Here is a 26,808-nt window from a genome sequence, read left to right as displayed (position 1 = left end):
TGGCATTTGTTCTGATTAAATGCTAAAGAGTGGATTTTTGCAGGGAAAGATTCATGCCACCCCCCCCCCACAATAAAACCAAAAATCCCAGACACGGAGCTTTTAAGTGCAGACTTGCCTGGAAAGAGCAATGCCAAAAGGTAATGTGGAGAAGCCCTAAGTCTCAGTCTAACCTACCTCACAGGGGTGTTGCAGGGATTAAATAAGGGGGGGGGAGAGAGAACCATGTAGACCATCTTGAGGTATAAAGGCAATAAATAAATAAAGGCTCCCTATACGGTGGCGCTGTGGTCTAAACCTCTGAGCCACTTGGGCATGCCGATCAGAAGGTCGGCGGTTCGAATCCCCGCGACACAGTGAACTCCTGTTGTTCAGTCCCTGCTCCTGCCCACCTAGCAGTTCGAAAGCACGTCAAAGTGCAAGTAGATAAATAGGTACCGCTCCGGCGGGAAGGTAAACGGTGTTTCCGTGCGCTGCTCTGGTTTGCCAGAAGCGGCTTAGTCATGCTGGCCACATGACCCGGAAGCTGTACTCCGGCTCCCTCGGTCAATAAAGCAAGATGAGTGCCGCAACCCCAGATTGTCCGCGACTGGACCTAATGGTCAGGGGTCCCTTTATACCAGGGGGTACTGAAACCCGCTTTTGTTGCCTGAAGTGGGTCCCTCCCTAAGACCCTACTGATTTGGGCAGCGTTGGCAAAAAAGGAGAGTGGGGAATAGAGGTAGCACCGAGGTGGGGGGAGACCCCAACAGCCTGATATAAATGCGGTAGATAAATAAATGTGAGGTAACAGAGGAAAAACCATGGGGTTTCTCTGCTTGGAAAAATGGAGCTCCTTACTTGCGACCGTGACACTCTGCTTCTAGATATGGGAGACCTGTTTAAGAGCAGAGGGAGCCCAGGACTTTCACCGGTTCCCTCTGACGGTGTCTTTTTCAGAGCGGATGGGTCAAGCGGAATCCCTCCCCACGGCACCCCAGACCAAGGTCTCACCGTTAATGTCCAGGAAATCTTCTGCCATCACGGTTGGTCCTTTGTCGATGGGTTTGGCGGAACCGTTGAAGACTCGGCCTGCGGAGAGACATGGGTGTGAGAAGGAGGGCCTGGTGTGAGACACAACCGCAGGTACGTGCGGGATTCATCTTTGGACACCTATCACCCTAGGAGCACGAGGAGAGGCTGCTGGATCCGGCCAATGGCTCATCTGAATAAGCAGAGGCTTGACAGCCATCTGTCAGGAATGCTTTGATGGTGTTTCCTGCTTGGCAGGGGGTTGGACTGGATGGCCCTTGGGGTCTCTTCCAACTCTAGGATTCTATGATTCTATGATTCCAGCCTCCTGTTCTCAAGAGCATCTCTCTCCTTCTGTGGTTTCCAACAACCGGCACCCAGAAGCTATTACTGCCTCCAACCGTGGCAGCAGAGCAGAGCCATTCCATAGCTTTATCCAACAGGCTTTGGGGAATTGCCTCTTTTTAAGGAAAGGGCAGGAGTGCCTGGCGTGCTCTGGTCCATAAAGAGTTGGACACGACAGAAGAAGAAGAAGAAGAAGAAGAAGAAGAAGAAGAAGAAGAAGAAGAAGAAGAAGAAGAAGAAGAAGAAGGATGAGGAGGAGGAGGAGGAGGAGGAGGAGGAGGAGGAGGAAAGGGCTGGTGATGTGTTTTCTTTGCTGCAATGATTGTCAGCTGTTGGTTAGAGGATGGTGCTGAAGAATGTCAAGGTTGCAGTTTGATCCACATTCCTGCATTGCAGCGGGTTGGACTACATGATCCTCAGGGTCCCTTCCAAGTCAACAATTCTGTGCTTTAATAGATATTTCATACGATCTTTCATATATGAGAACAGTCAACATGATTTTCTCACTGTGCCAGGAGAAATGCCAAAAGCAGAGACATCCCATGGGCATCGCCTTCATATACCGGTATAGATGACAAAGAATGGTCTGTGTTACAATTCAATCCTAAACTGAAGGCCCGTATTGTTATTTCCACACTTCTGAAGCCCACCCCATATAGCTGTGTTAACCGAACTTTTAATTTTTCTTATAAACTTTTACACACCCATTATCTATGCTTAATTAAGTATTCTATGTATATGTTTAAATCTACTTTTGGTTCTTGCTCCTATTTATTTAATAATTATTCGTTTAGATTCATACTGTTATGCTATTTATTTAGATGTTTTGCTTATGCTGGTCTATGACCGTAATAAAGTACTTGACTTGATATATATATATACAGGTGAAACTCGAAAAATTAAAATATTGTGGAAAGGTTAATTTCTTTCAGTAATTCAACTTAAAAGGTGAAACTAATATATGATATAGACTCATGACATGCAAAGTGAGATATGTCAAGCCTTTATTTGTTATAACTGTGATGATTATGGCGTACAGCTGATGAGAACCCCAAATTAACAATCTCAACTTTGGGGTTTTCATCAGCTGTACGCCATAATCATCACAATTATAACAAGCAGAGGCTTGACATATCTTGCTTTGCATGTCATGAGTCTATCTCATATATTAAACTCCAGTAGCTAATGAAAACAATTGCTTACATAATTGGACTTTCCCACCATATTCTATTTTTTTGAATATATATAAAACTATATATATAGTTTTAATTCTATTAATCTTAAATTGTTTTAAATGTCCCCCCCCCCCATGTTTCTGGCTGTTTCTGTTTTATCTGCAGGCCACCTTCAGTAAAGGGGAAAAGGGGGGGGGAAATAAATAAACAGAAACAGCTCAAAGAGTCTCCTGGGAGGCCAGAGGGACCTTGCTGGAACGACTTTTGGGTTGGGGCAACCGGCTGAAATGTTTTACAATGTTTTTAAACGGTTCTCATTTTGATTCCTCTCTTTTGTTTTTGTCAGGTTCGGGTTGGTTTAAACGTTTAGCTGGGGTTGGCGGTTATTTTCATTTGGGTATAACTGTAAACGATTTATGATTGTTGTTTTTATTGTTATTGTTATTGTTATTGATTGATTGGTTTGTTTGTTTGTTTGTTGCCTGTTTAGAATATTCTGTTTTTTAATGTTTGGTGTTTTGTTGTGTTTTTATATGTGATGTAAGCCACCCAGAGTGGCTGGGGCAACCCAGCCTGATGGACGGGATAAATTATTATTATTATTATTATTATTATTATTAATAATAATAAAACAGCGTGTGAGCTGATATTCCTGTCCCAGGACTGTGCAGACAGCAGCCAAGTTCTACCCCACCAGCAGAGGGTGCCGACTGTGTTGCAGAAGTGCCATGGTGGTAAGTGGCGCATACTGGGCAGCATTGGCGGGGTGTGTGTGTGTGTGTGTGTGTGTGTGCGGCTTGTGCTTTTGCAGCCCCTAATCTCAGGAGGGGAGCGGGCAAAGGAGACCGGGAGGTAGGTCAAGAGGTGGTATGTGTGTGGCAGGAGTGCCAACTTGGCCCCGCGACTCTGGGTGCCCGTGGCCATGGTGCCCTGCAGTGTGCATGGCCCTGGCACCAAAATTTATGCCCGGCCCCTTCATGGGGAATTTTGCAGGTGCTCGGGCACCCAGGGCCCCAGGGAGCTGGCACCTATGGTGTGTGTCACTTCAAGCTGGCTAAGCCGCAGATCTTGCCAGCGCAGGACAGCAGCCTTGTTTTCCGGCTGCAGGTGGCTTCGATTGAGCAAAGGTTTCCCTCTGCGCTCTCTCTCTCTCTCTCTCTCTCTCTCTCTCTCTCTCTCTCTCTCCTTTTCTTTTTTGTGCTTCAGTGATGTGTGTCTAAGACAAATAGAATGCATCGTGGTGAATACCAAGCTTACTGGCCTTTCATGGTCCGGTGGCTCCTTCCTCCCATTTCCATCTTGGCATTGATCTTCATTTGCTGTGACAAGGATAGTGCTTTTCTCTCTCCCCCCCCCCTTAAAGGACCGGAAGAAAGTTCTTGCGTATTGGGGGGGGGGGGGAGGACTTGCTGGCGAGGGGGAGGCAAGGAGGGCGAATGCAGCTGTATTGATTCCTCCCCAGCGGTGGCCGATAGCCAATCTATAAAGGGGGGGGGGGGCTCTGGCGGATGTTCAAGACGGATCTTTGGGCGAAAAGGTTAATTTGGCCACCTAAGGAAATGAGTCATGGGGGGCAGAGGAAGATAATGGATGGCGGCTAATAGATTGAGGTTGAATCCCGACAAGACAGAAGTACTGTTTTGGGGGGACATGAGGCGGGCGGGTGTGGAGGACTTCCTGGTCTTGAATGGGGTAACTGTGTCCCTGAAGGACCAGGTGCGCAGCCTGGGAGTCATTTTGGACTCACAGCTGTCCGTGGAGGCGCAGGTCAATTCTGTGTCCAGGGCAGCTGTCTCCCAGCTCCATCTGGTATGCAGGCTGAGACCCTCCCTGCCTGCACACTGTGTCACCAGAGTGGTGCATGCTCTAGTTATCTCCCGCTTGGACTACTGCAATGCGTTCTACGTGGGGCTCCCTTTGAAGGTGACCCGGAAACTACAATTAATCCAGAATGCGGCAGCTAGACTGGTGACTGGGAACGGCCGCCGAGACCACATAACACCGGTCCTGAAAGACCTACATTGTCTCCCAGTACGTTTCCGAGCACATTTCAAAGTGTTGGTGCTGACCTTGAAAGCCCTAAATGGCTTTGGCCCAGTATACCTGAAGGAGCGTCTCCACTCCCATCGTTCAGCCCGGACACTGAGGTCCAGCTCCGAGGGCCTTCTGGCAATTCTCTCCCTGCGAGAAGTGAGGTTACAGGAAACCAGGCAGAGGGCCTTCTCGGTGGTGGCGCCCGCCCTGTGGAACGCCCTCCCATCAGATGTCAAGGAAAGAAACAACTATCTGACTTTTAGAAGACATCTGAAGGCAGCCCTGCTTAGGGAAGTTTTTAATGTTTGAGGTTCTATTGTGTTTTAATTCTGTTGGGAGCCGCCCAGGGTGGCTGGGGAGGCCCAGCCAGATGGGCGGGTATAAATAATGAATGGTGATGATGATTGGCGCAGGAGATGTGGCCGTGTGCTGAAGCTCACCTTGACCTGGGTGCTCTGGCCTGTCCCCTGCTCTGCCCAACTCAAGCGCACACTTTGCAGAATCAAGCCAACGACCCACCTGGTTCAGGTGGGCCTGGTCACCCAAGATCCCACTCCCTCCTACCAAAGGTATGTCTGGACAACCGTGGTTGGAGGGAGGTGGGAGCTTGAGAGGGGGACGGCCATGGCCCATTTTTGGCCCAGTAGCCTCTGGTCTCCTCCTGTTTTTAGCCATAAGGGCTGATAATACCCACTGGGTGACCCCCTCCTCCATGGTACAGTGGTAAGAGCATTGGCTTTGCATGCAGAAGGTGTCGGGTTCAAATGCTGGTGTCTCCATGCCAGGGTTGGGGACAGCTGCCCCAAACCCTGGAGAGCTTCGCTGCAGAAAACACGCTGGTGAAGTAGAACCCCGCAGCCGGCTGCACTGAACCCTGGTGAGCTGTGGGTTCAATCTTGCTGGGTGCTTTTTCACAGGCTCTTCTTCCACTCCTCATTTACCGGTATTTATTTAGAGCATTTGAACCCAGCTCTTGAGCCAAAAAGGCTCTCAGAGCATCCGTACAATCTGAACACAGCAGTCCTTGTCCTGCAGGCTTACGATCTTTTTTAAAAGATAAAATGGCATGGCATGGCACGACACACAAGGAAAAGGCCACAGGGATGGAAGAGGAAAACCAAAAGTCAGGCTCCAATTTCTAAGCTGTTGTTCTGATAATGGGCAGCTGGCAAGGAGGTGCTTCAATGGAGCCGGGCCTCCAGCAATGGTGATGAAATGAGGAGGGATGGCTGATGGGATGGCTGCGCTTGAGGGCTGATGGAGCTAGCCTTTTCACAGTTCATTCATTCATTCATTTTTTTCTACCTTACTTTTCACTGACAATGAGTCACAATGTGGCTTACATACAATAAATTGCAATAATAGAACAGAACAGAACACCACAATTGCAACATGAATCATGTAAAACAATTATAAACCATCAGTAAAACTGCTGGAATCCTCAGCTACACCCCAAAGATCAGTGTCTAGGCCAGCATTTGCCAACCTGGTGCCCTGCTAGTGTTTTGGACGACAACTCTAGGGTTGCCATAAGTCTGGAATTTCCCAGATAATACTGGGATTCGGCTGTTGGAAACAGTGTCTGGGTGGAAATTGCTGAAAATCGGGGCATATGCCAACCCATGTTGGAAATGTAGATTTTGGCAAATTTCCTTAAAAATAGATTTTTTATATAAATTTTTTTTTTTAAAGATTTTGCAAAAGTTCAACAACTCTGGGCAAAACTTTAAAAAGCTCCACAACTTCGGCAACCCCAAACAACTTCTCACTTTTTGAAATATGGCAACCCCAGACAACTCCAAAGCCTCGAATGCTTATCTGAAATTCCAGCATTGCAGGGGGTTGGACTAGATGACCCTCAGGGTCCCTTCTAGCTCTACAATTCTATGATTCTAACTCCCTTCAGCGCTCCACATCAAGCATTGCTGGAGTGAACCCCCAGATGACTCATGGGGGGGCCAGGGAGGGGCAGCTGTTCCCCAAATCAATAAAAATCAATAAAAATACATAGCAAACTGTTCTGCCCCCCACAAAATCCTGACTATGCCCATGGCTCAGAGCCAGTGCCCACCTCCCACTCCGGCACCCGAAAGCCTCTCCCTGCCTCAACTCCTTCGATGGCAGCCAGGGCCATCTCTGGCTGCCCTTTGGCCTTTCTCCTCTCTTTCCTTTGTTCCTGCAGCCTCTGGCGGCCCTTTCTCTCTCTCTCTCTCCCCCCCTTTGCAACGGGATTAGCTCACACTTCATTTTGCAGCTGTAGCAATGCATTACCCGAGACGGATTCCTCCTCCCCGGTTCCCCGTTCACGTACCAAGCATGTCCTCGGAAACAGGTGTGCGGAGAATGTCCCCCGTGAACTCGCAGGACGTCTTCCTCGCATCGATCCCAGATGTTCCTTCGAACACCTGCAAGGCAAGGGCCCCAGAGGGCAAAGACCCAATTACGGGCAATTAGGGAGGATTAACGGCAAATGAGGCCAGGCAGGTCCAGATGGGAAGGGAGCAGGGAGAGGCCGGGGCTGCTGCGTTTTGCGCTGGGCGATCTGCATTTAGAGGAATTTTCGCCAGCAAGATGAAAAGGAAGCATCTCTCTTACTGCCTCTTTCGCTCCTCCCCAGACACTTTGGCACTCGGGGTCGCAATCTCCCATTTAAGCCCAAGAACATAAAAACAACTTGCTGGATCAGGCCAGTGGCTCATCTAGTCCAGCATCCCGTTTTCACAGTGCCCAAACTCTAGGCTTGCTATATTTTGAAGAGCAAAAAAGAAGACGCGGATGGGTATGGGACACGGGTGGCGCTGTGGGTTAAACCACAGAGACTAGGGCTTGCCGATCGGAAGGTCGGCGGTTTGAATCCCCGCAACGGGATGTTGTTCAGTCCCTGCTCCTGCCAACCTAGTGGTTCAAAAGCACATCAAAGTGCAAGTAGATAAATAGGTACTGCTCCGGCGGGAAGGTAAACATAGTTATAAGTAAGGTCCCTTAGCACCTTAGAGACCAACTAAGTTTGTTATTGGTATGAGCTTTCATGTGCATGCACGAAAGCTCATACTTAGTTGGTCTCTAAGGTGGTACTGGAAGGAATTTTTTTTAAGTGTTAATTGGACCTTTGGCTCTCTATATTGGAGCACCCAGCAGAGTCCGGAAGTGAGCAGATAAGGAAGAGCAGCTGAGGGATTCCCCAGATGGACTTTTTATTGCATGGAATGTATTCTGCCGCATGCTATGGACACAACAGTACTGTGGGGGATTCATTCCATACCCCTCAACCGTCCCAATTTGAGCAGGGCACCTCAGAATTACAAGAGCCACCCCAGCTTCTGATTGGATCCCAGAATGTCCTGTTTTTTGGCCCAGCACTCTGGTGATGCGAGTCAGTTGGCTTGTGCCAGAGTACCGGATGGAAAACTGAGCATCCTGATTTTGAACAGCAAATTGATTACCTTTTGCACGTTTGTGATGCCTCCTCAACACTACAGTGCTATTGCTGTTATTGCCTCCCCACGAAAGTGGGCAACTGCCTCCCCTCTGCTAAACATTTGTGGTTTGGAAAGTTATTCGTTTTATATAATAATAATAATAATAATAATAATAATAATAATAATAATTTAAGTTACAGGTGGGTAGCTGTGTTGGTCTGCCATAGAAATAAAATAAAATAAATAAAAAATTCTTTCCAGTAGCACCTTAGAGACTAACTAAGTTTGTTCTTGGTATGAGCTTTCGTGTGCATGCACACTTCTTCAGATAACACAAAAGCTCATACCAAGAACAAACTTAGTTGGTCTCTAAGGTGCTACTGGAAAGAATTTTTTATTTTATTTTGTAATAATAATTTATTATTTGTATCCCGCCCATCTGGCTGGGTTCCCCCAGCCACTCTGGGCGGCTTCCAACAGATATTAATATACATTAAAATGTCACAGTTTAAAAACTTCCCTAAACAGGGCTGCCTTCAGGTATTTTCTGAATGTCAGATAGTTATTTATCTCTTTGACCTCTGCTGGGAGGGTGTTCCACAGGGCAGGTGCCACTACCGAGAAGGCCCTCTGCCTGGTTCCCTGTAGCTTTGCTTCTTGCAGGGAGGGAACCGCCAGAAGGCCCTTGGCACTGGATCTCAGTGTCCGGGCTGAATAATGGGGGTGGAGACGCTCCTTCAGGCATCCTGGACCGAGGCCGTTTAGGGCTTTCAAGGTCAGCACCAACACTTTGAATTGTGCTCAGAAATGTACATTAAGCATTAAAAAGTTTCACTCTACAGGGCTGCCTTCAGATGTCTCCTAAAAGATATGTAATTGCACATCTGCTTGACATCTGATGAGAGGGCGTTCCACAGCAGGGCGGGCGCCACCACCGAGAAGGCCCTCTGCCTAGTTCCCTGCAGCTTCACTTCTTGCAGGGAGAGAACCGCCAGGAGGCCCTCAGTGCTGGATCTCAGTTTCCAAGGTGAACGATGGGGGTGGAGACGCTCCTTCCCGTATACTTTGTTTATAAAATGTATATATGGCCCTTCATCCGAAGATTGCGGGGCGATTTGCAGTATAAAACATGAAAATACACAACAGAGATAAACAAGGACGCAACCCAATGGGAATCGCCCAAGGAGGAACAGAACACAGCAGCAGTAACCTTCCTCAGTTGTGATTTGCAGCAGCCTTGATGCCTCCAACAGTGGAGGGAGGACCAAGGCATTGGGGCTCCTGAGGCTATGAGCCACAATGGCTGTGCTCTGCTCCCGGAGGCAGCAATGCTTCTGAATGCCAGTTTCTGGAAATCGCAGGAGGAAATCTTGTGTCATGGTGAGGACAGGGTTCTGGACTGGATGGGCCACTGGCCTGATCCAGCAAGCTCGTCTTATGTTCTTATGCTAGCAGCCATTCACAGAATTGTAGAGTTGGAAGGGACCCCAATGGACATCTAGTCCAACCACGTGCAATGCAGGAATCACAGCTGAAATTTCCCTGACCAAAATGGCCAACCAACCTGTTTAAAAACTCCCAGTGAAGAAGATTCCCCAGCCTCCCGTCCCAAGGGAGGCTGTTCCACTGTCATTCACACCAGAAAGTTCTTCATAATCTTGCCGGAATCTCCTTTCTTGTAACTTGAAGCCATGGGTTCGAGTCCTACCCTCCAGAGCAGGCCTGCTCTCCCTTCCATGTGACAGCCCTGGAGATATTTGAAGATGACCTTCCTATCTCCTCTCAAGTCTCCTCTTTTCCAGGCTAAACATACCCAGCTCCTTCAACCGTTCCTCATAACGCTGGGTTTCCAGACCTTTGATCATCTTGGTTGCCCCCTACCCTCTTTGCCTCCACGGCCCCCACCCAGCTGGTTGCGTGAAGAGGGAAACTGAGGTGCGCAAACCCCACCGGGTGACCCATGCGCCCTCCTCTCTCTCCCACACATGATGCGCTTAGTTTGGAGCAACTGGCCTCGGTCGCTTGGCGCCGCCTGGCCTGGATCCTTCCTGGCTTCCTTGGCGGAGAGGGGACCCGAGTCGCCAGCATCCCTTCTGGAAAACCACTGCAGCAGAAGGAAGAGCCCAGCGTTGCTCCCATGGCCAAAGCAGGCCACGGTTAGCCGGAGGAAAAAAGCACCTTCTTCTAATTGGATCCAGCGTGCCTCCCCCCCCCCGTCCATTCCGAAGGGACCCCCAAAAGGCTCCCTTTGATCGGAATAATATTTGACACCGTTTGAAGGCAGTGACCTCCGGATCGCCGCTTTAATTAGATCCGTGTGGCCCCTTTGCGAAAGAATGTTCACACATCGGCCAGCTGTTGCAGCAGGGTGGGGTGGGCTGGGAAGGGTGGAATAAGCCCACCCCCCACCCCCAGCTCCGTGTATATCAGGCTTTCCCTAAGCGGCTTCTGCCAAAGGCCGGGCAGGGGGGTGCTGGCGAGGCTGACTCCCTAATAGGATTAGAAGGGCCCTGCAGAGTTCTCCGTGGCATTAGGGGGCTGAAGTCTGGCCGCTCGCCAGCAGAGGTCCCCCGCAGGTCAACTGCCTGGGTCCCTCGCCTCCACGGGGCTACTAGGCTCAAGGCACTGCTCATCAGAGCAGGGCAAGTAGGAGAGGGCATCCCCAGGAGACCCCAGAGGGCGAGGAAAGGTCAGGGGGCTTGGAGAGGCGAGCATCCCTGAGGAGGCACCTGTTTCTCTGCACGGAGGGGCAAACTGTGCAGCCCCCTCCCCAGCAGATAGAAGAAGACCCTCTGCCTTGCTGGTCCTAAGTCCCAGCCAGCCACTCACCCCCAGACCCAAGGCACGGGGGCTGCGCTTTGAGAGGGTCCCCTCCTTTCACGATCTGGCCCTCTGGATAAAGCTGCTGTGAGGTCACAGAATGCTGACAAACATTCTGAGTGCTGGCGGGGGGGAAGTCGGTCCTTGTACATCGACACTGTGAAAGGCCAATGTGGCTGGAAGAAAACCAAAAAAAATCCTTCCAGTAGCACCTTAGAGACCAACTAAGTTTGTTCTTGGTATGAGCTTTCGTGTGCATGTATCTGAAGAAGTGTGCATGCACACGAAAGCTCACACCAAGAGCAAACTTACCGGTAGTTGGTCTCTAAGGTGCTACTGGAAAGAATTTTTTAATTTTTATTTTGTTTCGACTACAGCAGACCAACACGGCTACCTATCTGTAACTGGAAGCAAACCTGCAGGGTTCAGATTGCCAACTTCTCTTTCTTTCTTTCTTTCTGTCTGTCTTTCTTTCTTTCTTTCTTTCTTTCTTTCTTTCTTCCTTCCTTCCTTCCTTCCTTCCTTCCTTCCTTCCTTCCTTCCTTCCTTCCTTCCACGGGCGCCACTGCCCTTAACAACAGCCGGATGGCGGAGGGAATTTAGCCAGGAGAGCTGTTCCCATCCAGGTTGTCTCCAAGCAAGGTCTAGCTAGCTTCATCTGCCAAATCTCCACAGGTCAGGCTTCTGTTAGAGGCATGGCAGAACTGCTGGCAAAATAGTTGGCAACCCTCTCAGGCAGGGGCGTAGCAAGGGGGGCGGGCCACCCCAGGTTCCATAATGGAGGGGGTGACAAATTATCAAGGAACATATTTTTTTTGGGGGGGGGGATTTGAAAAAAAAAATTGAATTTTTTTTTGAATTTTTTTTTAATGCCTGCTCCGAAGGTCTTATCTTACTATACTAGGGATTATATAGCTATATATGAAAATTCATGCATATCGGTTAATATCTTGACCCTCCTCCACCAAAATAGCTGTTTACTTGGCTGTTTTCCTATGTCGTGAAGGCTGAAATTTCAGTTCAGTGGAGCACTTACTGTTCCCAACCCTAACCCTGCGGAAAGCCATCTAATTAGACTTTAATTTGATTTTGAGATGTTTTTAGGAGGTAATTTAATTATTGTTTGATTTTATACCAATGTTTTGTATCTGATGTTAGCTGCCCTGAGCCCGACTTCGGCCGGGGAGGTTGGTGCTGGATCTTTGTGTTTTTGTCCTCCCCCCAAAATGGTTTAAATCTGCCACAATCTGCGTGCTCCTGCAAGAAGCGTTCGCTGCCATGTTTTTCTTTGGAGCCTTCAAACGTTCTGTAAATAATTACATTATTTTCTGTGTTGTTTTTGACGTATCCCTGCCACTGGAATGTGTTGAAATGACATAATTTATTACGTTGGCTCGGCCATAGCGGATAGGGAGAAAACAGCATAGGTTTTGGCAGAAGGGAAGTTGAAAATAAAAATATAAGAGCATTGCCGGATCAGGTCAAAGGGACCCATCCGGTCCAGTATCCTGTTCTCACTGTGCCCAAGCAGATGTCTGTGAGAACCCACAAGCAGGATCCGAGCAAAAGAGCAACTCTCCCCTCCTGCGGTTTCCAGAAACTGGTCTCCAGAAGCATCACCGCCTTTGTGGAAACAGAGCGGAGCCAACATGGCTAGGAGCCACCAATAGTCCTCTCCTCCTCCTCCGTGAATTTGCGCAACCAAGTCAGTAGCCCTCCAAAATCAGTGCAGTTTAATATAAATGGTAATGGGAACCACTGTGGTTCAGTGGTTAGACCACTGGGAGAGTTGTTGTTGTTCAGTCGTTCAGTCGTGTCCGACTCTTCGTGACCCCATGGACCAGAGCACGCCAGGCACGCCTATCCTTCACTGCCTCTCGCAGTTTGGCCAAACTCATGCCAGTCGCTTCGAGAACACTGTCCAACCATCCCATCCTCTGCCGTCCCCTTCTCCTTGTGCCCTCCACCTTTCCCAACATCAGGGTCTTTTCTAGGGAGTCTTCTCTTCTCATGAGGTGGCCAAAGTACTGGAGCCTCAACTTCAGGATCTGTCCTTCTAGTGAGCACTCAGGGCCGATTTCTTTGAGAATGGATAGGTTTGATCTTCTTGCAGTCCATGGGACTCTCAAGAGTCTCCTCCAGCCCATTATTCAAAAGCATCCATTCTTCGGCGATCAGCCTTCTTGATGGTCCAGCTCTCACTTCCGTACATTACTACTGGGAAAACCATAGCTTTAACTATACGGACCTTTGTCTGCAAGGTGATGTCTCTGCTTTTTAAGATGCTGTCTAGGTTTGTCATTGCTTTCCTCCCAAGAAGCAGGCGTCTTCTAATTTCGTGACTGCTGTCACCATCTGCAGTGATCATGGAACCCAAGAAAGTGAAATCTCTCACTGCCTCCATTTCTTCCCCTTCTATTTGCCAGGAGGTGATGGGACCAGTGGCCATGATCTTAGTTTTTTTGATGTTGAGCTTCAGACCATATTTTGCGCTCTCCTCTTTCACCCTCATTAAAAGGTTCTTTAATTCCTCCTCACTTTCTGCCATCAAGGTAGTATCATCAGCATTCAAATCCCCACACAGCCATGATGCTCACTGGATGAGCTTGGGCCAGGCACTGCCTCCCAGCCTAGACTACTTCACAGGGTTTTGGTGGGAATAAAATGAGGATGCGGGAGAATTCAACTCTCCCTCCTTGGAGGTTTTTAAGCAGAGGTTGGGGCCCCTTCTATCATGGATGCTGTAGCTGAGATTCCTGCATTGCAGGGGGTTGGACTAGATGGCTCCTGGGGGTCCCTTCCAACTCTCCAGTTCTATGATCCTCTGGTTCTGTGTACAGCACCTTGTGCTTCTTAGAGAAAAGGTGGGATATAAATGTAAAGTGATGGCTGTGCTCTGCCTCCGCAGTCGGAGACCGCAGGGTGGGGAGAATTCTCCTGGGTGCAGATCATCTGTTAAGTCACCATGAGAGCAGGATGCTGGAGGAAATGGATCATTGGCCTCATCCAGCAGGTTCTTGATATGTCCCTATGCAGCTGTCGAAATGTCCCAAAGGCAAGCAATGAAAGCAGGGGACAGGCTTATACCCTCCAACATTCCTCCGATGAATACAGGGATGTTCCATTCCATCATGATAATTTCCCCATTTGTACCCCACACATCTGTGTGGGTTGCCCCAGCCACTCTGGGCAGCTTCCGACATATGTAAAAACACAATAAAACAGTAAACATTTTTTTTAAAATAAAACCTTCCCTCTACAGGATTGCCTTCAGGCGGCTCAGGGGTCGGATAACTCCATACCCTCCAATGAAAACAGGGACATCCTAAGGGAAAGTGGGACATTCCGGGTTCAAATCAGAAACCGGGACAGCTTCTCTAAATCACGGATGTCCCTGGTAAATAGGGACACTTGGAGGGTCTGCAGGCTGAGTCCTGGTTCAAACCAAGCCCCGTTGAGATACAGGGTGAACAAAATTTAAAAAATTCCTTCCAGTAGCACCTTAGAGACCAACTAAGTTTGTCATTGGTATGAGCTTTCGTGTGCATGCACACTTCTTCAGATACACTGAAACAGAAGTCACCAGATCCTTAAATATAGTGAGAGGGTGGGGAGGGGTATTACTCAGAAGGGGGGTGGGAATGGGGGATTGGCTGATAGGTGTGGAAAACCTGTTGACAACTGTTAACGACTGCAATTGGTCTTACAGGAAAAAGCAAGGGGTGAGATGGCTAAAGATAGCTTTGTCATGTATAATGAGATAAGAATCCAGTGTCTTTGTTCAGACCAGGTCTCTCCATGGTTTTAAGTTTGGTAATTAGTTGCTATTCCTCTAGTTACAGGTAGGTAGCCGTGTTGGTCTGCCATAGTCAAAACAAAATAAAATAAAAAATTCCTTCCAGTAGCACCTTAGAGACCAACTAAGTTTGTTCTTGGTATGAGCTTTCGTGTGCATGCACACTTCATCAGATACACTGAAACAGACCCTTATATATAGTGAGAGGGTGGGGAGGGGTATTACTCAGAAGGGGGGTGGGAATGGGGGATTGGCTAGCTACTGGAAGGAGTTTTTTTTTACTTTGTTTCGACTATGGCAGACCAACACAGCTACCTACCTGTAACCAGGGTCAACAGAGTCATTCTCACCCACCTGGATAATGGCTTTGGAGCCGGACACTTCCAGCACCTGGCCACTTCTCTGCGTGCCGTTCGGGAGGGTGAAGTTGACAATCTCCGCATACTGGGCAAACTGCAAGGAGAGAGAAGCAAGGCGAAGGTTAGAGGAGCGGCAGGAGCAACGCGGCTGCCAGGAAGAGCCGAAGATCCTAGTGAAATGACGCTTCCATGGGAGGAACCTGTTGGATCAAGCCAACGGCCCACCTAGTCCAGCCTCCTGGTCTCACAGTGGACAGACAGATGCCTGCAGGAAACCTGCTAGCAGGATTCGACCGCAAGAGCAGCACTCTCCCCTCCTGCGGTTTCCAGCTCCTGGGATTCAGTAGCATTGATGCCGCCTCCAACCGTGGAAGCAGAGCAGAGCCAGCCTGACTATTAGCCCATCGATAGCTCTCTCCTATTCCGCAAATTTGTCTGATTCTCTTTTAAAACCACCAAAGTTACTGGTCATCGCTGCTGTGAGAGGAGGTTCCATAGGTTAACTATGCACAGACTGACTGCCGAGGCTGCATGAAAGAAACAAGGGCAAAGATGTGAAGCAGCTGCTCCTCCGGTGATTTTAAGGCACAAACAAGCTCAGGAGCTCTTTTCATAGAATTGGAAGGGACCACGAGGATCATCTAGTCCAACCTCGTGCAAGGCAGGGATCTTTTGCCAAACGTGGGGATCGAACCCACAACCCTGAGATATGAGTCCTCCCATGCTCTCCCAACTGAGCTGTCCCATGCCCCAGATTGATGTTTAAACAGAGGCTGACTTAAATCACGTTACGGATTATGTTGTTGTTGTTGTTGTTGCAGCAAGGCTTTCGGAATGACAGGAGGGTTGCATGCTTTATACAAACACGTTGCAATATTTTAAAGAAATGCACTGACACCCTCAAGGAGTAGTCAGAGCACCTCACCCCATGGCGCTCACAAGCCAGCCACAAAGGTGGAAGCCATCCCGTTGGCCCAGGCTATCTGAAGGACCACATGTGCGCTCCCCCCAACCTCCCAGGGCTCTGAGCTCTCCAGGGGAGGCCTTGCTCTCGGTCCCGCCACTCTCACAGGCACACCTGGTGGGGAAGCCGGACAGGGCCTTATTGGTGGTGGCTCCCAGACATTGGAATTCTTTCCCTAGAGAAGCCAGCCAGACTCCTACTTTGCTGTCCTTCCTCCGGCAGGTGAAGACCATTTTATTCCAACAGGCTTTTGGGAACTGACAGTTTGTTTGTTTGTTTGGTTGGTTGGTTTTAAAAAAGAAAAGGGCTTTTTAATAGTGCTGTGCTTTTTTATCACCTGTCTTTTAACAGATCCATTTTTATATTGTTTTCATTCTGCATACTTTAATTACTTTTCCACTATTATCTTTCGTAAGTTTTTAGATATCGTGCTGTTTCAATTTGCGTAAGGTCCCTGTCATGAGAAAAGGCAGGGTATAAAAAATTATAATATTGATTATAGTTATTGACACATTGCCCCTAAAACCAATTACTCAGTGGTATAGTGCGCTGGGACTTGGAGGCTTTTTTGGGCTTTAGCCACCCACCCACAGACTGCGCCTTAACTCTTGGCATCTACTCACGCCAAGTTTAGCCTCGTCCTGCCCTCCTCCATCCTTCCAAACGTACCTCTTTTCTGCTGAGCCTGTACTTTGTACTTTAAGCCTTGCCAACTACTGCAGCGGAGGGGGGGGGAAGCCTCTGTGATCCGGCTCTTTAATTGATCTTATTAATCCCCCTTCCTGCACCTATCGGGACGAAAGGGCTGCATAGAAACGGGGTATTGTGCTGGGCACGGCCCCACAAAGCTCCAATTCATCCCAGAGCACATTCCCCGCTTGAATTTGGAATGCGGGTTCTTTAATTGGCCGTATCATAGCTCACTTGGAGACCTGTCAACTGGGCAGGGAGTGCCAGAAATTAGGTCCTTTCTACATTCCTACTGTTCCTCACTCAGGGACTAAACAGATTTGTTGGGAAGTAAGCCCCTTTGATTTTAATGGAACTTATTTCCAAGTAAGCATGCTCACCTGCCACCCACTACGACCCTTTGCGGCTGTCAGTGGATAGAAGTTATGATGGCTGAGTGGAACCTCCATGGCCGGGGGCAATCTATCTTTGGGCCCCAGGCACTGCGGACAAAGGAAAGGAGCAATCCGTGCCCAGCTTTACAGAGGCAGCTGGCTTGCTGTGGAGGGGAAATGCTCGACCATTTGGAACCCTCTGCTGGGCTCTTTTGACCAAAGAGCTTTTTAGCCGATAATGTAACTACGATTGACAATAATGACCACCTGGGCATGAATACCCCTTTCTTGGGCAAGGCGGTGGAGAGAGTGGCGGGAAGAGCAGTGGCAGGAGTTTCTGGATACGTTTTGAAGCGGGTTCAGGCAGGGTTTGGGGACTGAGCCAGCCGTGGTCGCCCTGATGGATGACCTCCATCGTGAACAAAGGTGGAGAAGGTGTCAGAGGAGGGCAGCCAAGATGATCAAGGGACTAGAAGCTGAGGGAGTTGGGTACCAAAGCGTTCTTTCTGGAAGTGGGTGAAGAGGTGCGCCTCTTCCATGAGGCTCCTGGATAAGGGGACCAGAGACCCAAATCATTTGTGCCTTGTTAGTTAAGAAGGCCGATCGCCGAAGAATTGATGCTTTTGAATTCTGGTGCTGGAGGAGACTCTTGAGAGTCCCATGGACTGCAAGAAGATCAAACCTCTCCATTCTCAAGGAAATCGGCCCTGAGTGCTCACTAGAAGGACAGATCCTGAAGTTGAGGCTCCAGTACTTTGGCCACCTCATGAGAAGAGAAGACTCCCTGGAAAAGACACTGATGTTGGGAAAGATGGAGGGCACAAGGAGAAGGGGACGACAGAGGATGAGATGGTGGGACAGTGTTCTCGAAGCAACTGGCATGAGTTTGGCCAAACTGCGGGAGGCAGTGAAGGATAGGCGTGCCTGGCGTGATCTGGTCCATGGGGTCACGAAGAGTCGGACACGACTGAACGACTGAACAACACAAGTTAAGAGGTCTGAATTAGAAAACAAAAAGATTGAGATGCAAGCGAGGTAACAGGACAAACAAGAGGTAACAAGAGGTCTGAATTAGAAAACAAAAAGATTGAGATGCAAGCGAGGTAACAGGACAAACAAGAACCCAGATTTTCCAGTGGAAGAAATTTTGGGCAAAGTCCAGGACCCGATAAAGAAATCCCAAATTTGAATTAAAGTCAGGAAAATAAGCAGCTGGGTGGGCTTCCATTATTTTTTATCAGACTGCTGTGCTTGCTATTGTTGTTAGATGTTATTTTTTGCAGTTGCATTTTGTTGTACCTGTAAGCTTTTAGGATTGCTTTCAGCGTTGTGTTTTCAATTGCTTCAGCACCTTAGGGTGAGGAGTGGGTAATTAATAAACTAAAAACTAAAAACGATGCACTGCTTATTGTGGAACAGTTTGGATTCTCCTGCGTTTCATGGGTGTCATGTGATTGTATGGATATTATGCTATTTATTTGTTAATGTAATGTATTTCTGGACCACGCTTCATTCCAAGTGATCCCAGGGTGAGGCACAGCAACTCAGTTTAAATTTAGTTTAGTCACCTGCTTTACGTTAAATTGAATACACCTGATTGTATGGTATGTTTCTCTTATTGTGTTACTACGTCACAAACTGCCCTGTGGCATTTCAGTGAAGGGACGTGAATTAATTAAGTAATTAAAGGGAAAGGGAAAGGGACCCCTGACTGTTAGGTCCAGTCGTGTCCGACTCTGGGGTTGCGGCACTCATCTCGCTTTACTGGCCGAGAGAGCCGGCATACAGCTTCCGGGTCATGTGGCCAGCATGACTGAGCCGCTTCTGGCGAAACCAGAGCAGCGCATGGAAACGCTGTTTACCTTCCCGCCTGAGCGGTACCTATTTATCTACTTGCACTTTGACATGCTTTCGAACTGCTAGGAGCAGGGACCAAACAACGGGAGCTCACCCCGTCTCAGGGATTCGAACTGCCGACCTTCTGACAGGCAAGCCCTAGGCTCTGTGGTTTAGACCACAGCGCCGCCCGCGTCCCTCTAAGCAATTATAAAGAAATAAATCAGGACTCTGCATGTGCATATTTACTTGTTTACACAGCTCATTGTAAAACTATGGAAATTGCTCCCATGAGAGATGAAAATGGATTAATTATATTGATTTTGATTTCTCTCAGTTTCTTCCCCGGTTTTACATTCGGCTGTTCACATAGCTCACTCGGTAGAGCAGAAGTCTCTTAATCTCAGGATTGGGAGTTCGAGCCCCAGCTTGGGCCAAAGATGGCCCTCGGGGTCCCTTCCGACTCTACCATTCTGTGATTCTATGGTTTCCACATTCGTCCACGAATTTTTCTTTAAACAAATCCTCGTGAAAATGCTGGCTCCATTTCTAGACACTCTGTATTGTGAATAAAAGTTAAAAAGGAAAGATAGAAGGAAATAGAATAGAGGGATTATAAAGAGTATAAGAGTAGTAAAAAAAGAAGAGATAGATCGATTTCCTGGGATGATGACAAGTGGAAGCCATGAGGGAGGAGGAGGTAATATATAAAAGAAATAGATAAGAATAGATAAGATAAGAATAGATAAGAATGGACAGAAAAACGGAAGAAAGAAGTATTGCTAAAGGTTAGTAGAAATTGATTTATATGAATATTGAATATTGAATTGGATGTTATTATGTGGGTTTTGTATTATTTTTAATTTAGGTATATTGGATTGTATTATTTGTATGTATCTTGAGGTTTTACCTAAGGAAGAATTCAATCTGTAACTTTCAAATTTTATTTTTCTTTAGTTAATGTTTCTATTTTAATGGTTTTTTCTTTTTCTTCTGTATTGATGCAATAAAGTTAATAAAAAAATTTAAAAAAAGAAAATTCAGCAACATTTTGGTGCAAATTTCTCATAACATACATTTGTTTGCATAAAATCACCCCAATATACACATTTCTGCAGAGCAATTAACCCTGAAATAATGCACCTCTGCAGGTTATTTCTGGAAATATGTTTGTGTTGATATGTACACTTTATCCTCGCAGAGACATTATGGTACATGTTGCTTGGCTGAAGAAATGCACTGCAAAAAAACTGGATCATAATAAAGCTTAAGAATAAGGCAAAGAAGGCAAAAATAGTGCGTCTCCAAAACTAAGCCTCGACTCCAGCAACCACCCCATATAATTAAAGGTTTCCGTTTGCCTGCTGTTTGTGACAAGTTATTTATTTATTATCCATGGCATTTATGGGCCGCTTGATTGTAGAAAACCTCAAAGCGGTTTGCAAAAAAGAATTAAAAATTTCTTACGTCTTGTAACCGTCCGCGAATTATATGCAAGCTTTTCAAACTACTTTGGGCGTGGAAAAGCCACATACAAATTGATGGTGATGATAAATATGGAACACCCCCCCCCCATTTTTACTCCCCCCCAAATAATTAAGCGTTATGAAATAGTCAGTTAAAATGTAACTTTTCCTTCCCTTGATGATGCATGGCTCCCTTTGGTCACTAGAGGTCACTCTTTCAAACCAATGTGGTTTTTTTGCCTTCTTAAAATACAGATGAAACTCGAAAAATTAGAATATCGTGGAAAAGTCCATTTATGTAAGCAATTGTTTTCATTAGCTACTGGAGTTTAATATATGAGATAGACTCATGACATGCAAAGCGAGATATGTCAAGCCTTTGCTTGTTATAATTGTGATGATTATGGCGTACAGCTGATGAAAACCCCAAAGTTGAAATTGTGAATTTGGGGTTCTCGTCAGCTGTACGCCATAATCATCACAATTTTAACAAATAAAAACTTGACATATCTCGCTTTGCATGTCATGAGTCTTTCTCATATATTAGTTTCACCTTTTAAGTTGAATTACTGAAAGAAATGAACCTTTCCACGATATTCTAATTTTTCGAGTTTCACCTATACAGTTAAAGCCCAGATAGTGTCCAACAGACCTGGCTGAGATCAGAAACCAGGTTTCCTTTCCACCACAGTGGTACCTATTTATCTACTTGCACTGGCGTGCTTTCGAACTGCTAGGTTGGCAGGAGATGGGACAGAGTGACAGGGGCTCACCACCGTGGCGGGGATTCAAACCGCTGACCTTCCGATCGGCAAGCCCAAGAGGCTCACTGGTTTAGACCACAGCGCCACCCGCATCCCTACCATATCCATATATTTATCTCAAATGGCATTTGAAAGGCAAATGCCTTTTCAGGGAAGTTTTTAATGTGTGATATTTTTGTATCTGATTTTTGTTGGAAGCCGCCCAGAGTGGCTGGAGAAATCCAGCCAGATGGGCGGGGTACAAATAATAAATATTATTATTATTATAATTTTATTATTATTATTATTATTGGTCTCATACCTTAACATTGTCCAGGACAACCAGTGGTCCATTCACGCCACTCACGGTCCAGTAGGCTGTGGAGAGAAAGTGGAGGAAGAGAGAATTATGGGGATGTCCAGAGAGGAGGGAAAACATGCACAGATTGCGGTGGGAGCAAATAAAAAAAAAGTAGCTGTGTCAGGAGCAAGCCAGTCGGGCACCTGGGGCGGCACATGTGCTCTGCGCCAAGGGCGGGGCCAGCTGGGGCAGAACGCACCGCGGGGCCTCCGAGGAGTCTGCCTGCCTCCTCCCACTCAGCCGCCCTACAGCTGGGGGGGGGGGAGAAGGTGGGCGAACCGTTTGGGGCAGCACGGAGCCTGCAGGTGCCCAAGCCACTGCGTCAATCCCAGGAGAGAAGTGTGGCTGGGGCGCGCTGCAGGCCCCGCGGTGAGTGCCGCCCAGCATTTTTTCACCCCCCTCAGTGGTGCCACCCAGGCTGGACCGCCCCCCCACCCTCCGCCCCTGGTGTCAGGCACCATAGATGTGATTTCAGGAGAACTAGAGAAAGGAGGATAAGGACTAGAATAAGGAGAATAAGGAGGCATTATATGAGAATAAAAAGAAGTAAGCATTGGGGAGGTCCAGCTCCGAGGGCCTCCTGGTGGTTCCCTCCCTGCGAGAAGCCAACTTACAGGGAACCAGGCGGAGGGCCTTCTCGGTGGTGGGGCCCGCCCTGTGGAATGCCCTCCCATCAGATGTCAGAGAAATAAACAACTATCTGGCTTTTAGAAGACATGTTTTAATGTATTTTTAATCTTTTGTTGGAAGCCGCCCAGAATGGCTGGGGAAACCCAGCCAGATAGGTGGGGTATGTATGTATCTACAAACTAACTAACTAACTAACTAAGTAAAAAAATTGCACTGTCCAGGGAAGTTTTTAATGTTTGAAGTTGTTATTCTGTTTAATATTCTGTTGGGAGCTGCCCAGAGTGGCTGGGGAAACCCAGCCAGATGAGTGGGGTATTATTATTATTAATAATAATAATAATAATAATAATAATAATAATAATAATAAGTTGTTACAGCACTGAATAGGTAAGTTCAGAGGACAGAGGAACTTTTGCATGAATGTAAATGGCACTTTCTGGGAAAGGAAGATTGGCAACTAAAATCCATGGCGTACGCAGAAATGGCGAGATTCACCGGAAGAGTTAGAAATCAAGCAGAGAAGCTTTTAAAAATTGAATGGGGGAAATGTATTGATTATTTGAAGATAACGTTGTAAACAAATCCAAACATTAGCAGGACTGATATAAACACATGCGGTAAGATATAATTAAAGGGAAGATAAGGGGAAATTGGCAAATAGATTTGAAATGGTTTTGCAGTAGTAAAAGATATGAAATAAATAACCGCAGAAAGGAGGGGAGGGAAGACGAGGGGAAGGTAAATTAGATTTGTATAGGTTTTGCTTCTATTGTTAAAAATATTTGTAAAAGGTGAAAATGAATAATTTAAATTTAAGAAGCAATTTGTATCTATAGATAACAACAAAAAATGGTTTGCTTATGCAAAGTTCGTGTTTCCTTGGAATGAGGGATAGCGCAGACTGCGGTTTCTGTAAGATTATATATATATATATATATATATATATATATATATATATATATATATATATAATTTTAATATATTTTCTGTTAAAATACTCATTTAAACATCCTTAAAATAGCAATGACTTCCCTTCTTCCCTTCTTCTCTTTCCATGGTTCATTTTGCATATCACAAACCCCTGCATATTTTACAAAAACTGAACCATTCCGTATTCCATTATTGCAGTCATCAAAACTTATTTACGCTGCTGAATTTATCTTAACCCTGCCAGCGTTTTCAAGTGTACACAATCCCCCCCATATATTCAATAAATGTTTTCCAATCTTCTCTAAATGAACGTTGTTGTTGTTCTTCTTCTTCTCTTGTTCTATATGTTAAGTCTGCAAGCTGCGCATATGCACAGCCATATGATTCACACACACACACACACACACACACACACACACCGAGGGGGTCACACCATTAACACCCCAAAAGGGTTTTGCTTCCCCTGCCGCCATGGCCTTGGATGTGAGCAGAAATCAGGCATGTCTCTCCCTCAAAACCTCCAGCCTGTTTCTTCCTCCAGCTTCTAGATCAGGGGTCCCCAACCTGCGGCCCATGGGCCAGAAGCGGCCCACAGTGTCCGTTTAACCGGCCCACGAGCCGCCCCCGAACAGAGCTGTCTGCTTGGTGAGTCCCCACGTGCTGTGGTAAACCGGCGCAGTGTGGTGCGGGGACATTCTTCCGCAGCTCCAGAAATCACCTCTGCGCATGCCCAGAAGCCGGAAATCCCTTCTGCGCATGCATGATTGGGCATGCGCAGAAGCTACTTCCAGCGCCACAGACATGTGCAGATGCGATTTCCAGCATCGTGCTGCGCCGGCCCGGCCCACGGAGGATCTCCGCAGGTGTGATCCGGCCCATGCCCAGTCAGTCTTGCCGACCCCTGCTCTAGATGACACACAGGCACAGCTGCTCCAAGCAAACCCGTTTTGATCCAGCTTTGCCCACCTTCCAGTTCCCGGAAGGAAACCCCCACCAAAAAGACAATATCCCTTGCTTATTTATTGACGCCGTTTGCTTCTGATCCGGTGACTTTCCAAGCTCAACCGCCATGGGGTTCTTGCGACCGAAGGCCGTGTCTCTGGATTTGCCGCAGCAGAAGGTGCACGCTGACATTTTGAAGCGTGTGCAGCTAATCTCTCGCCCAGTCACTCCACTGTCACTGCAAATGATGTCACCAGAATCCTCAGCACAGAGAGGAATTTGTGTGTGTGTGTGTGTTGGGGGGGACACACGTCGAGGAGTGCTAATCCCACATTAATTACACATTAGGCAATTTGGCCAAAGGCGGGGGTTGCGGGGGGCATCCGTGGCAGTGGAATGTGGGCGCAGGATGGGACACATGGCGCCCTGGCCCTTCAAGGAGAGGGCCCGTGCTGAGGCTATTTATTTATTATTAAATTTGTGAGTCGCTTTGGTTCGATGTTTCACTGTGTTTTTAACTTGTCGGAAGGTGCCCAGAGTGGCTGGAGCAACCCCGTCAGAGGGGTGGCATATAAATAATAACTTGTTGTTGTTATTATTATTATTATTATTATTATTATTATTATTATTATTATTATTATTATTATTATTACCCAAGGCAACCCAATGTGACTTACAAACAACCAACCAAACCAGACAAACAAAACAAACTGGTTATAGATTGATAGCAAGAGAGCAAGATGATAGAATTCCCTGCTGCCTCTCTGCTTTCAGCTGTTTTGTTTTAGCGGTGAGCCCTCCCTGCCTTGAGTCCTCATTTGGGGACGGGGGACGGGGGGTGGGAATTTATTTATTTATGTATTTATTTTCTATACTGCCCTATAGAAAATGTCTCAGGGTGGTTCGCATAAAATATCAAATGCATAAAAGCGAAACATTAACAGCAACCCAATAAAATAATAATAAAAACAACAACCCAAAAGAGCCAGCATTTTAAAAAAAGGTATAGGATGTAGATCAAGTCAGGCAAAGGCCTGGTTGAAAAGGAACGTTTTTGCCTGGCGCTTAAAGATGTATCCAGTGGACCCTCTGGATATGAATTAAATTCTTTCTGGGGGCCTGTCCGGAACCCGAAAAGTCCGTAGACAGAGGTGCAGCTTCTGTGCACGGCGCGATTGATTGCCTCTCCGCATGTGCGAGCAGCAAAACCTGGAAGTATACACTTCCGGGTTTGCTGCGTTCGTAATCCGAAAGTTACATATCCAGAGCGGTACGTAACTAGAGGGTCCAGTGAAGGCGTCCAGCGAACTTTCCTGGGGAGAGCATTCCACAGACGGGAAAATATAAATATACCGGTAAATAATATAAATCCCAATAGTAATGTACGGAAGTGAGAGCTGGACCATAAAGAAGACTGAGTGCCGAAGAATTGATGCTTTTGAATTCTGGTGCTGGAGGAGACTCTTGAGAGTCCCATGGACTGCAAGAAGATCAAACCTATCCATCCTTAAAGAAATCAGCCCTGAGTGCTCACTGGAAGGACAGATCCTGAAGTTGAGGCTCCAGTACTTTGGCCACCTCATGAGAAGAGAAGACTCCCTGGAAAAGACCCTGATGTTGGGAAAGATGGAGGGCACAAGGAGAAGGGGACGACAGAGGATGAGATGGTTGGAGAGTGTTCTCGAAGCTACCAACATGGGTCTGACCAAACTGTGGGAGGCAGTGGAGGATAGGGGTGCCTGGCGTGATCTGGTCCATGGGGTCACGAAGAGTCGGACACGACTGAACGATTGAACAACAACAGTACTTGGATGTGAGCCAATTGGGAATACCGGGCACCGTAGGTTCAATTAATTATTATTTTTAAGACTATGGGTGTCTCCACCCCCCATCGCTCAGCCCAGACACTGAGGTCCAGCTCCGAGGGCCTTCTGGCAGTTCGCTCCTTATGAAAAGTGAAGCTACAGGGAACCAGGCAGAGGGCCTTCTCGGTAGTGGCGCCTGCCCTGTGGAACAGCCTCCCACCAGATGTCAAGGAAATAAACAACCACCTGACTTTTAGAAGACATCTGAAGGCAGCCCTGTTTGGGGAAGTTTTGACCAACATGAGTCTGACCAAACTGCGGGAGGCAGTGGAAGACAGGAGTGCCTGGCGTGCTCTGGTCCATGGGGTCACGAAGAGATGGACATGACTGAACGACTAAACACATAAATATAAATTGAGATACACAGGCCACGCTCTCCGTTTATTTATGGGAGAAAGAGAAGGAGTCCCCTTCCTCCAGAAGCTACAGGGGAAATGCACCACCCCAAAAGCGCATGTGGGATCCGCACGGGCCCTTCGTCCTCCTGGCCTCTGACCTCTTCTCCGCAGGGCAGTCTAGGCTCCAGCACACAGATGTGTGAGTTCAAGGAACCTGGCCTTGCCGAGCCCTACTGGGCAGGTTACGACCTTTACAGAAATGGTGGCTGTACGTGTCAGGCCTAATGGAGCTGATGCTGGGAGACGCGGGCGGGCGGGGGCCGGGAGCTGCCTGAGAAAACACACCTCCCCAGAAAGTCCTCAGAGGCCAATGCTGCCGCCAGAGGAATTTCTGGGACACAGGGCTATCATCATCATCATCATCATCATCATCAACCCCTGAAATGAAAGAGGAGATGGATCCACCCAACTCTTTCCCCATTTCTATCTGGCACAAGAACAGCTCTCCATTTCGAGAGCTCCTCTTGGAGACCTTTGCAATCTCTTTTGGTCTTAGAAGCCCTGAGCAATTTCGGAGCGTCTGCAAACTTCGCCGTCTCCCTGCTCACACCCAACTCAGTGGAACGGTCTCCCTTGGGAGGTGGTGGACTCTCCTTCCTTGGAGGTTTTTAAGCAGAGGTTGGTTGGCCATCTGATGCTTCAGTTGAGAT

At 47.5% G+C, this 26,808-nt stretch overlaps 1 protein-coding gene across 1 annotated transcript in view; it reads right to left on the bottom strand.

Annotated features, from left to right (window-relative positions):
• Nucleotides 1–26,808, bottom strand: part of ATP6V1B1 (ATPase H+ transporting V1 subunit B1) — a 79,148-nt gene that overhangs the window by 34,636 nt on the left and 17,704 nt on the right. The window contains 4 exon segments of the mRNA XM_033161091.1: nucleotides 994–1,071; nucleotides 6,877–6,970; nucleotides 14,955–15,053; nucleotides 21,355–21,410. Of these exon segments, the coding sequence (XP_033016982.1) occupies nucleotides 994–1,071; nucleotides 6,877–6,970; nucleotides 14,955–15,053; nucleotides 21,355–21,410 (327 nt within the window).

The sequence above is a fragment of the Lacerta agilis genome, chromosome 9 (genome assembly GCF_009819535.1).
Source record: "Lacerta agilis isolate rLacAgi1 chromosome 9, rLacAgi1.pri, whole genome shotgun sequence".
In the NCBI taxonomy this organism is placed as follows: Eukaryota; Metazoa; Chordata; class Lepidosauria; order Squamata; family Lacertidae; genus Lacerta; species Lacerta agilis.
This window is presented reverse-complemented; position numbering and strand designations above follow the sequence as displayed.